The sequence below is a fragment of the Onychostruthus taczanowskii genome, unplaced genomic scaffold, assembly GCF_017590055.1.
Source record: "Onychostruthus taczanowskii isolate IOZ18803 unplaced genomic scaffold, ASM1759005v1 scaffold15, whole genome shotgun sequence".
In the NCBI taxonomy this organism is placed as follows: domain Eukaryota; kingdom Metazoa; phylum Chordata; class Aves; order Passeriformes; family Passeridae; genus Onychostruthus; species Onychostruthus taczanowskii.
Window position 1 is genome coordinate 10,658,784 of NW_024498685.1, and position 17,566 is coordinate 10,676,349.

The following is a 17,566-nucleotide window of genomic DNA, read 5'->3' on the forward strand; positions in this document are numbered from 1 at the left end:
AAATTCCTGGAAAGAAAATTGAGCTGCCTGTATCTATTGCTAAGATCAAAAGCTGTAATCCCTCAGGAAAACAGCAGGCCATCACAGTGAAAAACTGATTAACCATCTTCTCAGTATAAGTTATTTGCCAATAACATATTAAGGATGATGCAAAATGGATAGAAAGTGAAAACAAAATTATTCTAAGTAAATAAATTTTTATCTATAGAACTGGTTTTTGTTCTTACCAGTTGAACTGAAAAATATTTTTTTCTAAAAATGGAAAGTGGTCCAGATGTGAAAGATTTGAGGAATTAAAGTTAGTGGAAGACCTCTACAAAAGAAAAATTTGCAATTCTTTACAGACAGAAAAGATGACTAAGAAGCAGTATGTTAGAAGATGATAAACTACATAAAGAAGGAGTTCAGATTGTCTTGTCTTCTTCTATAATAGAAGAAAAGAATCATGGCAAATTACAGAATTCTGTTTCTTCTGTATGGATTTCTAAGTAGTAAGAGACTACTATTAACATTACCCAAAACTTCATATTTAAATGCTGATCAATAAGTGGTTTTTTTCTTTCCCTGCCTGGAAGGAACCTGAAAATCCTGCTCATTACAGAGCCTAATACATTGTCCTGGAACAGTTAATACTGGCTGCTGCCTATGGAAGAGCCATTATTTTGATGCTCTACTGCAATCCTTCTCTATTTATATGGATAAAGTAAGTGCACAGCAGACACCTCCCAAGCTCCCCCAATTCTTCTCCTTGTACAACCTTGTAAAGAGATTTTTTTTTTTAAGATGGCAATCCACTTTACACACTGCCTTTCCCTTTTTAAACTTTTGTTTCCATGGTTTCCTTAGGGGAGGGACTGATCAGAAACAAGAGCATGACTCCACACCTTTACACTGCAGTCCTTGCTGAATGTAGTGGTTGGTCACTGTTGGGTCACAATGCAAAGGACAGAAAAATGATACTTCCCTCTTGAATAATTAGTGGATATTGCAGGCAGAATTTACTTTATGGAATGTGATACCACAGATCTCAAAAAGAAGGAATTCAGTTATTTATGTTGCAAACATCTAAAATGTCTGGAAGAGAAGCAGCTGAGGGTGAACCTTACTGCTCTCTACAACTTCCTGAAAGGAGGCTGTAGCCAGGTGGGGGGTGGTCTCTTCTCCCAAGTAACACAACAAGAGGAAATTGCCTCAAGTTGTGCCAGGGGAGGTTTAGATTGGATATTAGGAAACATTTCTTCATGGAAAGGTTTGTCAAGCCCTGGAACAGGTTGCCCAGGGAGGTGGTGGAGTCCCCACCCTGGAGATATCAAAAGATGTGCAGATGTGGCATTTTAGGGATGTGGTTTAATGGTGGGCTTGGCACTGTTAAATTAATTGTTGGACTCATGATCTTAGAAGTATTTTCCAACCTAAATGATTCTATGGCCATGCAGGAGTACCTAGAGAGGAGAAGCATGAAATTGATTTATAATCTTGTGTTTCAGTCAACACAGATTGGAACATGCTGTCTTTTCCCACCCCAACAGTGTGTTTCTGGCTAATCCCCTGAAATAGGGGGAAGAATTTAGGATGGTCAAATCTTTATGTCAAAGTTAAGCTTCTGCAAACATAACATATGACCTGTTGATAGAAATATTTTGCAAGAGCAAAACATAGCCTAGGGACTTCCTGAAGAAAAGAGATCCCTTTTGCAAAGCAGGACCCACAATTTCACAGTTCTTCTAGGAAATTCACAAATACACAAGCTCATCTAAGACTGCTTCCATTTGGAAGAGCTGGGAGTGAGAAGCTATTTATCCAAATTCTGCAGTGTCCCACATAAAATTGTAATTCTTACACTTGGTCATAGTCTGTCCTCTCTGAATGTTTTAGGCATTCTATCATTCTTCAGTGAGAAAAAAAATATGAAGAATAATATTCTCTCAGCTGCTAAGATTTCCCACTTGTGCTGGCATGCCTTGCATGAATGTCATTCAGCAGCTCAATGATCAAGATTATTTGGATTTTCAGATGAAAAGAAGCAAAATGAAAAGAACCATTGGAAACAATGGAGGTGTCTTTAGTAAGTCCAGTAACTGGCAGGCCAGAGAACAGAGTGGGGCTAGACAGGAACACACAGCATAAGGAAGGAGGCAGCCCTGCAAAGACAGGCATTTGCACAAGCCTATTTTTTTGATCCCACAAATGAATAAAGACAGCCTGATCATAAACATACTGAAGCCCTCAAGACTGTTCTTCACACCTGTAGTACCTTTGCTTTGCTGGGCACTCAGTCCAGCTTCTTTGGCACACCCTTATGGAGCACCAGACATACCTAATTCTGGCTGAGCAGTAACTGGCAGGAAGCCACAACAGACTTTTTCTCTGGTGCACCCTCACTGCTTAATCAAGCTCCATCTTCAGAGGCATAGATGTGGCTCTTCAAGCAACAAGCAAACATTTTCCAAATATCTGTTCTACTGTTGCCATTTCTGAACTCTGACCCTTTTGATCAGGCACATCATCCTGGCCTTGTCAGGTATACACACACTGCATTTGCCTGTTGGATATTTGACTCCTTGCAAATTGAGGATTTTTTTCCCAAATCATTATACTATTATCAGCATTATCTGAATCAGGTACTCCTCCACTTACATACTTGCCAGATCAGATGATACTCATTTAATTTAATTTCAAGTACACACAACATTTGGTTTAACAGCTTGACATGGATACCTTTCAGTACACGTGTGCATTTCTGCTCTGCACAACTTTGTCAGAAGTAGCCAGTGTGCTGGGCTGTGCAGTGAGGAAGATGTTCTGTGATGGTCCCTTGTAAGGACACTACCTTGATAATCCAACACAATAGAGAAAGCACACACCATTCCACAATTATTTCCTTAACATACAAACAGGGCTGTCTCACTGTGACAACTCTGTGTGAATGGCAGCTGTGAAACCCCTGCAATTTTCTAGCTGTAGGATCCAGTAGTATGCAGAAACAGCCATTAGTAGTAGCTGGATAATTACCTCAGGCAAAGGTAAATGATCTAAGTCTCTGCCAATAGGGAAGTCCCAGAATTAGATGAAACACAGGAAAAACAAGGCCTCATAAAGATAGCAGAAAAGGGAGAAGGGATTCACACTGGGATCAGTCTCTAGGCTATAATGGTCCAATTGCCTCTAAAATCCAAACAGCTACGGATTACTGCACAAGCACTTGGTAAGAAAACATGGAAAACCAAACCAAGTTGTGATGGATACCTGCTTCTCCTCGAAGGGCCTTCTCCACAGCAACTCCTCTCTCCTCGAGCTGCCTCTGCTTCTCTTCCACTTGTTCCAATTGCCGCTGGATAATCTGTTCAGAGAAGAATGGAGCAGAACCTCACCAAAGCAGTTCTCCTGCTCTGTCTGCAGCACACATCCAGCACTAAGAGATTTCAGTCAGATTGGCCTTTTCAAAAATAAGTATTTGTATTCAACAACACCCTGCTTTGTAGCTACAGCTCTCTTCATAGACAGCAGGCAGGCACAACTTCTCAAGGCTATTTTCTGAGGAACCTCAGAGAAAGAGAAAACAATTCTTATCTCTACTTGCTGCTCCTGTTTTTTTTGCACATGTAGAATGTGTTAGGAAGATTATTTACCTGAAGTGATTTATCAATTAGATTCTACTAAGGATTATTTTGATTCCTTGGCCTATTGAGTCAAAGCTGTGCCCTGGCTGTCTAGAGACAGTCACGGGTTTTTCTTTAGTATTTCTTAGAATAGCTATAATATAGCATTAATGTAATATAGTATAGTTTTAATAAAGCAATTGTTCAGCCTTCTGAATCAACAGAGTCAGATACCATTCATTCCTCATGTTGGGGGCTCCTTACATTTGATACTGCTTCAACAGCAGGCATCACAGATTCTGGTGACAGCATCCTCCCCACCCTGTTGTATCTTAACTCTTAAATTTGCAAACACCTTGATATTAATTTATTTCCTACAACTCCTATCACCTCCCTGAACACTGAACTGAAAGGTGATGCTACTCAGTCAGCTGAGCCCCTGACTTGAGTTTTTGACAAATCCCCTCACCAGTAGATGCTGTTAGCAGTTTTCCAGCAGACTCGCTGGTAATTAAAGGTTAATTTGATAACACGTCACCCACCAGCATAACCTAGCAAAGCAATGATAGGTGCAGCTCCATCAGGCATTATGTGATTATCACTGTTCCATTCAGTGCATGATGGTTGCTAGAAATGGGCATGATTTTTCTCACTGTAAAACTCTCGTGACAGGTTTCAGCCATCCTTTGCTTCTCTGTGGCGTAACAAAATTTGAAAGAGGAGCACTCATGTAGAAAGAGAGGATTCTGTTCTGATACCCCCACAGGAATGTCAGGATCAGGGTGCTCTCACACAGAGCTGTCTGTGTGCCATGACAAGAGGCTTGTGAGACACTACCTGAGCTCTGTGTAACCTCTTTAGCTCCTCTTGCTTGGCTTGTCTGCGGGCAGCTTTCTGTACTCGCCGTGTCAGCTTGGCGTTCAGCTCCTCTTCTGTGTAGGCCCTCTGAAGGAAGGAAAAACAGCAGCAGATCTTATTTACAAGCTCAGGGATATGAGGGCAGGGATGACCATTTTCTCTTCCAAAAATCTCAGAAGGGAGGTGTTCTGTCTTTGCCATGGCTGTGTCAAAAGTCAAGCTTCCGTAGGCAAAGGTGTTCACAATGCAGTGAGCAACAATTTCAGGACCAAATCAGGAGTGAAGAAGCATTTAAGCCAGCTGCAAAGCTGTGATTTTCTATGACATCCACCTCTGCCTTCCACTGCTATATGAAACCTCTCCCAAAGATCAAACTCTCAGTAAATTTCATTTTATTCTCAGTAAATTTCATTTCTCAATAAATAATAATTTAGCCAATGGATTTAGATAAATCAATGAGTACCATGTAGAGGGTTCATCTTGATAGGAGTCCCCTTGAATTCATTTTAAAAGAGGCTAAAGGCTTGTCTGCATGAACAGTTACAGCAGTGTAAGCTAAGAAATTACTATAGACTCATGTAGAATATTGCACCACCAGAAGCCATCCAAAAGGGGAAAAGCTATGTTTATAGAAATAAAAGGGTATTTCTTCTTCTTTTCTGTCAGTGAAACTAGTTCAAGAATATGTCCAACATTACTGGAATTTGGTTTAGGATCTTACCAGATACACTAGCTGGATATAGCACAGCCTAGAAAGGCTTTCTCTCAAAGAGTTTTAAGAGTGTCAAAAAAACTTGACAACTGCACTAAACAAACTAGAGAGAAGAAAAAGCTCTTTTCTCATGTACATGGATGTAAGCTTTAAGGGGCTGCTGTAAACATGTGTCTTCCACTTCTGGAAAGAGATCTCCTCCATGGACAGTCAACTTCAAGAATAGAATGTTATGTCAGACCACCCTGAAATTTGCTTGATCTAGTTATTGTGCTGCCACATTGCTCAGTCTACCTCTGTTGATGGCTCTCAGTAAACAGAGTTTAAGATAGGATTACAGTTTAGTTAAAAATCCCTCAGGTAGGTCATTGGCAAGCACCACTGTTAAAGCTTCAAAAAGCTCACACTTCACTCTTTCTTTTTTGAAAACACAAATCCATGATGGTACTCAAATTAGAAGGTAAGGAGACAGAGCACATGACCTTTTTATCCCACGTAACACTGTTGTGACTGCAAAGACAAGACAATAAGAATTTCAGAAAGCAGCAACTTCTGCCTTGATTTTAGCTTGATACAGAATTTCACTAAGATTTGAGCCAACTCAGCAATTTTGAAATCTTCTGATTGAAGTGTGATGATTCATTTGAACTCACATTCGAAGTATTAAAAAAGAAGAATATGGAAACATATTTAAGTGCCTTGAAAACCAATTTTTGCTGAAGCTCATAGACAACCCACATCACTGTACAGTGGTGCACTGATAAATGCATGCATTCCAACCAGACATTTCGGAGCTTAATGCATTTTTGGGAGACATCCTCTACAAAGAATTTGCTGCCCATGTCTGCTAACATCTCAGGCATGCACAGTCAGTGTTGATGTTAGTGCACATGTGGTTGGAGCTATGGATTCAATGGGTTAATGTACAGGGGGACATGCAGTGCAACAATGGCCAACTAGTGGGAAGGGAGACACTACCTTTGACGAGTATGATCTCTTGAATGCCAAGGCGTGTGGTACATAGATCGACTTTAAAGGGGGAATGGTAAAGGGAGAAAAATAAAAAAAATGCACAAAATGAAGCAAAATCAGTTCAACATTGAAAACAGATGCACAGTAATAAAACAAGGTGGTTTTTACATGAAACAAAATTGTGCAAATGCTGAACGTGACCCAGACTGATGGAGCACAATGGAACTTCTGGCCACAAAATCACGTTTCTAGCACTTTCCTGAAGGCAATTAATTTTGGCAGTCTCCTTGAAGATACAGTCAACTTGGAAATACCTTTTTCTAGAGGAATTATTTGGCCTTTGTCTACCTGTATGAGTATGAAACTCAGGCTTAAGATTTGGAATAACGGTTTATTTCTGGAATATATTTGGTTTGAACTGGCTCAGCAAACCATGTCTTACTCCGTCACACAACTCTCCATTTACATTCTGATTTACAGTCTCTCCAGGGAGTTGTGTTTATTCCATAGTTTTATATTATCTCTTATTTTATAGAAATTATGATTGAAATTAATCAACATCATAAATCTTATTCACTGCTTCATGAATTAAGAAACACCAGATGGGCTCAGAGTGGGTTATGTGTCCTGCAGTAATGGAACCTCCTTGTCTAAAAGGAGAGCCTCCCAAGATCTTGAGGAGCTAAAATTGGAGGGGGAAAGGAGCAGGAGAAGAAGGGGGAAATCACTACTTACTCTAGCCAAGGACACTCTGTGCTACCCCAGACTCAAAGAGAAGGCAAGTAAAGCTCTTAGCTTTATTTGCTAAGAAGAGAGGTAAATTTCCCTTCATGTCATGAAGTCCAGAAGGCATTGTGCCACTCTGGGCAAACAGACAGCATTTTGCACTCTCACATTCAATTAACTAAAACCAGTCACAAACAAGAAGCCAGAGAACAACACCAGCACGTTTGCAGGCTCCAGGAAAAAGCAAGCTACCTGTGGTGGTGAACACCTGAGCACAACACCACAACTGTACAGGAACAATGACAAACACACACACAGTGACAATAAGCCTACAAACACAACACCCACGGGGGGCTCACGTTAGGAATTCTTTACAAGATGCTTCTCTTGAGGGACACCACAATAAACAACACTGAATTAATTCACTGCTGATCACAAAGAGCAGGCTAAATACAGCAGGCTGTCTGGGAAGCAAGCTCACTATATTACCAAAAAAGCAGCACGAACAGGATTTCAGTTTGGAGAAGGGGTTCACATAAAAGTTAAGTAGCAAACAGTAAGTCAGCTCTTACCCATATAAAGTAGCAGGCAGGATATAACTTAAAAAAATACAACTCCCACCCCAAACCAGTACAAACCCAGCTTGTTCAGACTCGAAGTTTGGTTACATTTGACAGCAAGGCATTCCAGTGCTTGCATGTATATTCTACATCCTTGGATAGGATGCAACAAAATGAGGCAAGTCAAGTTTTCAGATCCATATCCTCTAAATAAATACATTCTCAAAACTATTCTTAAGAGAACAGGCAGATGCTGGGTAAATAAATTCTTAGTGTAACTTCAGCAACAGCAAATGAGTGAAAACGAGACACTACCATCAGATCCCTGGTAGAGCTTGTGAGATATTTTCAGTATGAGGATTTCAGGCATCTGCCACTATCACTTATCATCCCCTCCTGTGCTTAAAGATGTGATCTTTCTTTCTGTAAAAGCCATTTTAAATCTAAGTGCCACAGCACAGAAAAAAAATGACCATCAAGGCAGACCAAAAACTCTGTAACTCTTATCTGAACCCCAGGTATTGGGTATCTGTCCTCTGCTGGCCCCAGGTACCTCATTCTTCTGCATCTCTTGGAAAATGCAGAATTTCTCATGAAACGCCTTGAGGGCATGCAAGGGGGAATGGAAGGGGGAGAGAAAAAAGGGAATAAAATAAAAACAAAATAATCTTCCTCTCAGATGAGATCTAGACCAACTAGGGAAAGAGATTAAAAGAGAGACAAGTAAATACAGAAAATTCCTATTTAGTTCATCAATTTCTTCCACCAGCCTTAAATTAATTCATCAGCTATTCTAGTTCATTCTACCATATAAAGTTAGAAAGCATTTCATATGACACTTCTATTTGCAGTACTTCCACACCTTTGCCATCTCAGCCAAGGATCATCTTGGCATCTGAGACTGATTTGTGCACATGTTTGAGACAGGAGGCACAGGTCACTGTGCCTGTTATATTTCCATCTCAGAGGCTCTTTTCTTCTTGAGCTTTTTTAACATGGGTACCAGGCACCACCAGGAAAGACCAGTGGGAGCACAATTTTCATTTTGGTGTACCAGAAGAGCCTTCATGTTCTGTGGGGTCAATAAAATCTCTACACATTCCTCCAAACCTTGCCAATTCTGTCTACCAGAGCTTAGAGGCTCTCAGGAATGAAAGCAGGATTCTTCATAACTGTGATCAAACAGTTCCTTAAATTATTTCCTTGTTTTTGCATTAATAGTGGCATTCCAAAAACGAATAAAATAATTTTAAAAACAACCAGCTTTGAAACTTTGCTTTCACTATACATTTTCCACATATAAATGTGTGCAATTAAACTAAATTCTTATACTAGATCCTTAGGCCAGTAGGGAGGGTGCACAGCAAGCTCCCTACCCTGGAGGTCAGGAGAGCAGACTTTGGCTTCTTCATGGATCTGCTTAGTAGAGTGCCATAGGATAAATCCCTGGAAAGAGGAGGGGCCCAGAAAAGCTGGTTAACATTCAAGTATTGCCTCCTCCAACCTCAGAAGCAATGCATCCTAACAAAGAGGCAAAAATGCTGGGAGGTCTGTGTGGATCAACAAGGGGCTCCTGGACAAACTTAAACAGAAACAGGAAGTCTGCAGAGGGTAGAAGCAAGGGCAGATAGCCTGGGAGGAATACAGAAAAATTCTCCATGCAGCCAGGGATCAGGTTAGGAGAGCTATCCTGACAGAATTAAATCTGCCCAGGGACATCAATGGCAACAAGGAAAGCTTCTGTAGGTATGTCAGTGATAAAGGAAGACTAGGGAAAACATGGGCCCTTCTCCAGAAGGAAACTGGAAACCTGGTTATCCAGGATATGGAAAATGCTGAGGTGCTCTAACTTTGCCTTGATTTTCACCAGCAAGTGGCTCCAGCCACAGCATCCCAGTCACAGAAGGGGTTGGCAGAACGAAGACCTGGCCATGTAGGAGAGAGTCACATTTGAGAACATCCAAGACACCTACAGGTGCACAAGTTCTGAGGGAACTGGCAGAGAAAGGACCGAAGCCACTACCCATCACATTTGAGAAACTGTGGCAGTCTGGTGGAGTTCCCACTGACTAGAAAAGGGGAAACAAAATCCCATTTTTAAAAAGGGGGAAAAGGAATACTCAGGAGACTACAGGCCAGTCTGTTTCCTTTTAGTGCCCAGTAAAGAAATGGGAAAGTGAGACAATGGATCCTTCTTGTAGTAACAGTAAAGAGTAGCTTGTAAACATGAAAACAAGTGAAACCATCTTATTTTAGATAGGACAGTCAGCCGACTTAGAGGAAAACCTGCTCCATGGGAGAAAGAGTAAAAACAACAACATTAATCACCTAAGTTTCTGATGTGATTCTGAGTCTGTGATCTGACTGGTAGATCCATCTAAAATGCATTTCCCACCTACATACCTCTCGTTTGGATTTCTGGGAGGAGCGTTCCAGAATATCGTCACTGGAGAGGTCGGAGTCCTCTGAGAAACTCAGGTGTTGACGGAGCTGTAAATCTGTCAAGTTGGGAATGAAAAGGGGAAGTTAGAGAAGTGGTAACAATCCTTTCTGTAAACTCTGTAGGTTGTTTGACTGAGCACCAAAAATACTCAGTCCTTTCATGTCAGTGTCAGCTGTTTTGCCTGCGAGGGATCAAAGAAGCCCTGCTCCACAAAATGACCAGCATGAGTTTGAGCTGTTCTAAGAGAGCATCACCTTCTCCAAATGCTGTTAGAAATAATGATCATAGTTCTCTTTTTGTGTTGTATCAATGCTCTTAGGATAGATACAGCACTTGGAATGACAGCAGCTGGCTCTATTTTGGCTGTCTGTACAATGCCAGAGAAATGTAACATTTGCTTTCGATCACATTTATGAGTAACTTCTTCACTGCATCCCAAGTTGCCATTAAACATCTCTGCCTGCAACTGGTGGGCATGTGAAGGATTTACAGGAGGCTGCCAAATCCCTCCTTCAGAGATCAGCTGACAGCCACCAGATTACTGAGAACAGGAATAACAGCATCTCTGCAGTCTTCACCTTCTGTGGAGCCAGGTGGAAAGGAAAAAAAGAGATCAGCCAAAGAAATTATGAAGATCAGATTTAAAGTAGGGATGAAATGTCACAAATTCCAACAAATGATGCTTATTTCTCAAATCTAAGACATAAAACAGATGTACCTTGTACATATTGAGAATTAAGCTTTTAGTTAGGGTTCCATTTTTTTTCAGAGGATTCTGTCGACATGCAGACACACAAATCCAGTCCCTAGCACTTACCCCACACTGCCCATCTGACACTGGGGAGCAGCAGCATTCAGCACAGTAGCTGAACCACAAAGCAAACCAAAACTATTTTCAAGGACACCTCGGAAAAGTGCACAGTGCAGAGGCACTTATGTGTTTTACCTGCAGCTGTAATCAGTGGAGAGGGTTTGTGCTTGCCAGAATCCACAGTGGCATTACTTGAAGGAGTACTTGGGCAAGATTTCTCATCAGCCTTTTTCTTCTTGTCTTTCTTATAGCCAGAGAAAACAGACTTCCATAACGACCTAGGCTTTGTTGCTTCCTCTGTCCCACCACTAGATTTGTCAGAAAGTCTGCTATTGTTTTTGGATTTCTTCTCCTTTTTGTTCTTTCGAGGGGAGAAGAGGGAACTTCTTTTCTTACTCTTCCCACTGGAGCCTTCTGAAGAGCTGATGGACCCTTCAGGTCCAGCCATGTCAGCAGGAGGAGTGGAGTACTTCTCAGTAGCAGAATTATGTTTTCGTGCGGATCCCTCTGCTAATTTCAAGGCCAAATGTTTTGGAGACTCATAAAACAACTCTTTGGTCTTCAAGGGCATGGAAGATGCCTTTCGTGCCCTTGTGGCCCCAGCAGCAGCAGCAGTCATCTCCATATCTTTCATCTTACACAACTGTTTAGCCATGGCATCACGTAGTGCTGGGCTCTTGACAGACTTCTCTCTGGCTCTCATTCTTTCTTCAGCAAGCTCCTTGGCCTCCACAGAAATGTCAGGGAACACTCTCTTCTTATGGTGAACCCCTCCTTCCATGGAGGGTGGACCACCATTTTCTTTGACCAAAGGCAAAAGATGTGGTTTCTCTGGCCTTGGCCTACTGGTAGGAGGCGTAAAGAACTTCTCGTGAAGGCTCGAGTCCTCTGTCCTGTCATCATACGTGTCCTCCACGTCGTCAGCAAATGGAATTTCATCCACGCTCTCTGCGAACGACTTCCGCACGTCGTCCCTCTTGGCCAGGGGGGTCTCCTTGGCAGGAGGGGCTGGCTCCTGCTGTCGGGGAGCAGGAGGTGTTGATGCTGGTGTTGGAGGTGACCTGGCTTCTACCTCATTCTGCCAGAGTGCCTGGTACCTCTTCCTGCGCAGCGTGGCCGGCTCCTCGTTCTGAGGAGGTGGTGGGGGCGGGCTCGATGGGGGAGTTAGCATGGTGGAGTCAGAAGTGTTGAAGCTCTGGCTAGCCATAGTTCTCATGTTAGATGAGCTCTCCTGAAGGCCAAGTCCAGAGCTGCTGGACACATCCCCCCGTACTTCACTGGAAATCTTTAGCTCTTTTTCTGATGGAGACTTTGGAGTGAGCAGAGAAATCTGCTCATTTTCTAACTTGGATAGTCCCTGCCTTCTTGGGGCAGGCTGGGGTTTCATGGGATGGATCCTGTCATCCCCTGAAATATTCCTGCTATTGAAAGTCTTCTGAGGAGTTGTCTCCAGAGCAGACACAGTGAAGTTGCTTTCTGAGCGTTTGTTTCTGTCCACAGGGGTGAGCCCCAAGCTCCTTCGGATTTCTGCACTCTTCATCCAGAACTCTTCCACAAGGCTGCTCCGTTTCAGGGCTTCTTCTGCAGTAGTAGGGCTCCCCAGTTTTTCCACCTCACCATCCTGGCCTCTAAGGGCCAATTTGGCTAAAGGAGTAGATGTTAAGGCTGGGACAGGTTGGAAACATACAGGAGGCTCCACTGGGGATGGAATGGATGTTTCAGCAGAAGGCAAAGGCTGGGAGCAGATGGGTGTTTGAGCAGATGCTGGGGGTGAGGCCAGTGCTGGTGCTCCTGGCTGGGACTCTGCTGGTGATGGGGGTGCAATGGCTTCTGGTGATGCAACCGGCTGGGACAGCACTGGAGATGGTGGCACCAAAGGGCTCTTAGCTTTCCTGTCTTTGGGAATTTCATCCTTTGGTCTTTCCTCAAGAATGAAAGGCTCAGGAAAAAAGCGTGGCTCTGGGGATTTTATTGCACGGCACACTTCAGCCAGGGGATGTTCTACATCCTAGAGAAAAATGAAAAAGTCACTGAGCACACACGAATAAGATTTTTTTTTTTTTTTTTTTTTTTTTGCTGTTAACAGAGCTAGAAATAAGGAGACCATCCAAGTATCAAAATAATAATTTTATGTCCTAAAGTGTGCCTGCTAAACAATAACAGTGCCTGATAGAACCATTAGATAGCCATAAAAAAAAGAAATTTATTTAATAGAAAATAAATGCTGTCAGCAATTGCTGTCAGCAAACCAGACTCGGCCCACTGTAAAAGTAAACTGGTCTATGCCAAAGCTCTCCAAGACAAATATTTTAGCAATTCCTTAAAAAAAAACCAAAAAAACCCCAAAAAAAACCACCAAAACAATTGGAAGGGAAAATTTGAATTTAATTTTAAGGGCCAATTGAATTGAATTGAATTTTAAGGGCCATGTACTTCCAGCTCTTACACACTGCAGTACACTTGCAAGCTGTCTCCCAGGGCTGACAACATGACAGTACATCACTGACATGCCTCACTTCCTTAAGCTGAGCTATGTCAAGCTCTGGAACAAAGAGGCACTGCTTTGGTTACTACTGTAATTTTCAATTGCAGCTGCACAGAATCTGCTTTTGGCACATCAAAGACAGCCAGACCAGGCTAAACAGGAAACACCTCACTTATGGCTCCCTACATTTATCACATATACCTGTTGCTAGCTGCTCACTGAAATTAAAATACCCTGTAGAATGCTGCCTGGGGCTTTGTGATGGGAACTTGTGTGGCTGTGATAGAGACACTACACTCTGAAGACAGGAAAAAAAGATAGTACACATTATATTTTAAGCCTAAATGAAGTCAGATTTCAAGATCAACAGAAATATTAGAGACAGAAAAGGAGAGCCCCCTGCTGTCAGTCCTCATTAGTTTATCCAACAAACTGTTTTATTGAACTACAGGTGCTAAGTAGAAAATGTCAAAGACTCCCTTTCTTACCTCTGCTTGTTTTGCTTTGGGACTAGCAGCTGGAGACAGAGGAAGAACACTGTCACTAGAGGGCTGGATAGGGATGGGTGGCTTGCATGGATCTAAGAAAAGGAAAAATGTTAAAAAAATACATAAACCATTAATATTCTGCCTTTTTTCAATGTTACACACACAGCAAGTAGTGACAAATTTCTCAGCTTTTTACAAATTTTAGATTGGACATCTGGAACACAACCGAAATTTTTAAATGTCCAAAATGGTACAAGCTTTTTAATAACAGCTTTTATAAGAAAAAAAGCAGTTAGAAGGGTTCTCACATTTTACACAAAGCTGTAATTAATGGATTCAGAACATTCTTCTCAAAATGTTAATGCAAGCACAGACCTTGCCACTGAGAGCTGTGAGACAGTTCAAATCCAAGCGACTCTCTTCTCTGAAATCCCATAACTGTACAGACTATCTCAAACACAATTAACATCATTCAAGCACTAAAGACAAAGTGATTACCTTCTGTCACACTGTGAGAAGCACCTTCTGCTTCTTCTTCATCCTCAGAGACTTTCAGTTCTGCCCCTTCTGCACCACCCTGACGTAAGCGAAACTCCGCTTCTGCATCAGAGGCGATGTCTGATCATGGATGGAAAAAAACCAAGAGAACTTGGATACAAGTCCATCAGGGCATAAGACTTTCTATTCACATGGTGCTAACCACTTTCATAACCTGAACACTTAAATGTTCACTCCTTTTTTGGTGATAATTAGTCATTTAAGCAGTAAATGTAAGCAGTAAATGATTGGACTGTTAGTACAAAGAGTTAAATCAGTAACTGAAGTTCTCTTATCAGTTCTCTGGAAAATTTTCCATGTTTTCTGCCATATGCAGTTAATTTTACAATAGCACAGGAAGCATTCTGACAGTATTATGGACCTTTCACAAATTTAATTCTATTTCAGTTATTCATCAGGATTAGTATTGAACACAGACACAAGACATATGGTGAGAGGACATGAGAAATTCATTACATAATCCAGGACATTGAGGTTCTTCTCTTTTTCTTTTTGTCCCTCACTCCTGGCTCCCTCTCAGATATTTGAAACAAACTCCCACACCTCTAAAAATAAGACCAGGTTTAAGTACCCTCATGCAAAGTGTTCATTGCCAATACATTCTGTTCACACAACAGGTTTAAAGGCTGCACAGTGGTACCCTACCATCGTCCAGCTCTGCACCCGTGTCTCCCTCTTCACCTGCCTGCCCTTCTGTGTCTGCAGGCTCTGTGCCCAGCTCATCCTCCACATCATCCTCCTCACATGGAGCTAGAATATATTCAAATATTGAGGGGGAAAAAAAAAAGAAAAGAAAACAAACACTACACAGTGAAAAAGTTCTATATTGAACTGTACCAACAGTTTATACTGAAGATGTTTATCAGTTACTGTCAATACAAGAAATCCTGCAATGTGTCACCTGGAGAGACATCTATGGTGAAGTGACACTTCCAGACTCCAGTGAATCAGGGAATGCCTGCTCTTGGGAGTCTCCAAGGCACTTGCAGTGAAAGCTGCCAGGACTCTTCTGAGCAACAGGCATTGTGAAAAATTAAACGAGAAGGGGACTGGGAGGACATCAAACCAGAATAAAGGTTACTGTTCTTCCAGGAACATTTTGGTTTTTACTTTACCACAACAGAACAGTTACCACCACTTGATAGCATATGTGTATTAGGTCAAAACAGGAACCTCACAACCAGGACTGTTCACCTTGAAATTGAAACTGGCTTTGAGGGTGTAAGTCAAAGACAGAGTCTGGGTATGGGATTTACCATTATTACACTTGGAAACTGTTTAACTCTGTGCAGCTACAGCAGTCTTTGGTAATAAGGTCAAAGAAAATGCATATGCTGTACAAGTGACTAGGGCACAAATTGAGATAAAGTAATTAAAATGACATACATAAAACCCTTTTTCTGTTACAGATCATGAATTGAGACACTTTTAAGTAATTCAAATTACATATTCAAAACTTTTTTTTTTTCATTTACAGATCACAATTTGATTTGCTAGGTCAAAACAAAGAAGAGATTGTAACTCTGAAAACTATGACATCTGACACTACTGCTTTTGACAGCTTTTAATTACAAGAGGACAAGACCAAAGTGTGGAGTATAAATCTCATTATTAAATTATACTCTAAAAAAAAACCTGTGCAATTGATGATTTGCTGCCTTTTTTTTTTTTGGTTAAACATTTCCATTAAACATAATTTAAATATTTTTTAAAAATTGAGTGCTTCCAGTTCCTGATTCTTTTTATTTACTAGTGATGATGCGGCTCCTGGAACTATTTACATAATTGCATTGCTAATTAAGACAATCTTGAAAACAAACTAACCCTCCCTAAAACTGAGGTCTTTCAGCCTCTCCTTTAATACAGGTTTTCACTTATTTCAAAAGACAGCCTTCAGCAGGTGGCTTGTCTTCTTCCTTCAACCTGAGAATTTCCTTTCTTCCGTGCTCTGTGAGCATGGATTAGTTTATTTTCTGTCAGCTACAGTGAAATGCAGTTCCACTCATGTGTGATAATGTACTGGTCTATTCTTTTACATCAGAGGATTATCAAATCCAGACCCTTACCGATGTCAAGCACAGGAAAACTGAATCATGTGGCAAAGGCTGGAGTGCCCACAGGAGCATTTATAAATCTACTGAACAAAATCAAACCATGTCCCAGTCTGATCATTGCTTAGGTATGCAATAGCTTATGTTATTTTGGAAATGGTAATGTCATGGAATGGCTTTATGGTAACAGCAAATGTGAGTAATCTTAATCAAAATTTGCAAAAAACATAACTAATGTTAAGAATATCTGAATCCACTATGTATGTGTGGGTCTTCAGATTCAGAAACCATGAATGGATGTGACACACACGGATTATATTGGAGAGAGAGGAGTAAATCAGGTTTTAAATAGGTTGGTACAAACAAAACTCAATGGAAGATTACAGATGCATCGATAAGTAACAACTTGGTGCAAGGGTAGATCCCAATCTGAGGGAAGCTTGCAGGTGGCTGGTTATATGATACATATACTGTGCATATACATATATGCAGTTAGGATGAGGAGCAAGAGGCCAGAAGCTGTCACACAATAACTCAGAAGTTACACACTATGGCAGCCAGAAACTGGGATCAGCACTTGGTTCATATTAGCTGGCAGCTGTGAGCAGCCTGCATCGTGTGCAGACACCTTGTAAACGCTGCTGACTTGCCAAAGCAGCAGCAGAAGCAAAGTTTTAAAGGCAAGCTGGCTATTCTGATGTGCCAAAGCAACTCAGCTGTAGATCAGCTACCTAGCACAGACTGCTCCACTAATTCAGACACCTTCACAGCTTTACACAATGTACTCCCTCACTGTTACCCCAGAATCTTCAGGCTCATTGGTTTGTAATAGTGCTTAGAGGACCACGCAAAAAAACCCCAAAACATAGCTGAGGTCTACCATCCTTCAGCATTCCTGAGGCTTTCCACACCAGGTCAAAAGAGATACAACCACCAGTACTCCAAAAGATCTTAGCTTTGACTTATTCTTCTTTGCTGTTTTCTTCACCACATAACTACGGTTTGCAGTTGCTACAGAGAAGTGCAATTGCTTTAAGCACTCTCTGTCACTTAACCTTGCAACTGCAAGAAAGCCCCGTGCTCTTTCAGTCTAAGGGTTGGGGGAAGAAAACCTGGCCCCATCTTCAGTTGGCAAAGCAAATCCAAGCACCCAGCTGGATCCCTCCTGCACTCCTGCCCCCAGGAGAAGCTGTCCTTGGCCTGCCTGCCGAGGTTACGGTGAGTGTGGAGCTCATGCGAGAAGGGGCTGTCTGAGCAAGGCGCACATGCACGCTCCCCGTCCCCCCTCCACCTCCACTCATGC

At 41.7% G+C, this 17,566-nt stretch overlaps 1 protein-coding gene across 5 annotated transcripts in view; it reads right to left on the reverse strand.

Annotated features, from left to right (window-relative positions):
• MICAL3 (microtubule associated monooxygenase, calponin and LIM domain containing 3) overlaps nucleotides 1-17,566 on the reverse strand; it is a 136,387-nt gene that overhangs the window by 18,792 nt on the left and 100,029 nt on the right. For 4 of the 5 annotated variants that reach the window (XM_041398628.1, XM_041398627.1, XM_041398626.1 and 1 more), the window contains 8 exons: nucleotides 14,858-14,962; nucleotides 14,153-14,272; nucleotides 13,655-13,746; nucleotides 10,817-12,689; nucleotides 9,831-9,925; nucleotides 6,148-6,198; nucleotides 4,437-4,544; nucleotides 3,247-3,340 (listed from right to left, as the gene is read on the reverse strand). In XM_041398628.1, coding sequence (XP_041254562.1) covers nucleotides 3,247-3,340; nucleotides 4,437-4,544; nucleotides 6,148-6,198; nucleotides 9,831-9,925; nucleotides 10,817-12,689; nucleotides 13,655-13,746; nucleotides 14,153-14,272; nucleotides 14,858-14,962 — 2,538 coding nt within the window. The remainder of the gene's footprint in view (nucleotides 1-3,246; nucleotides 3,341-4,436; nucleotides 4,545-6,147; nucleotides 6,199-9,830; nucleotides 9,926-10,816; nucleotides 12,690-13,654; nucleotides 13,747-14,152; nucleotides 14,273-14,857; nucleotides 14,963-17,566) is intronic. The other variant, XM_041398629.1, reaches the window with a different exon arrangement.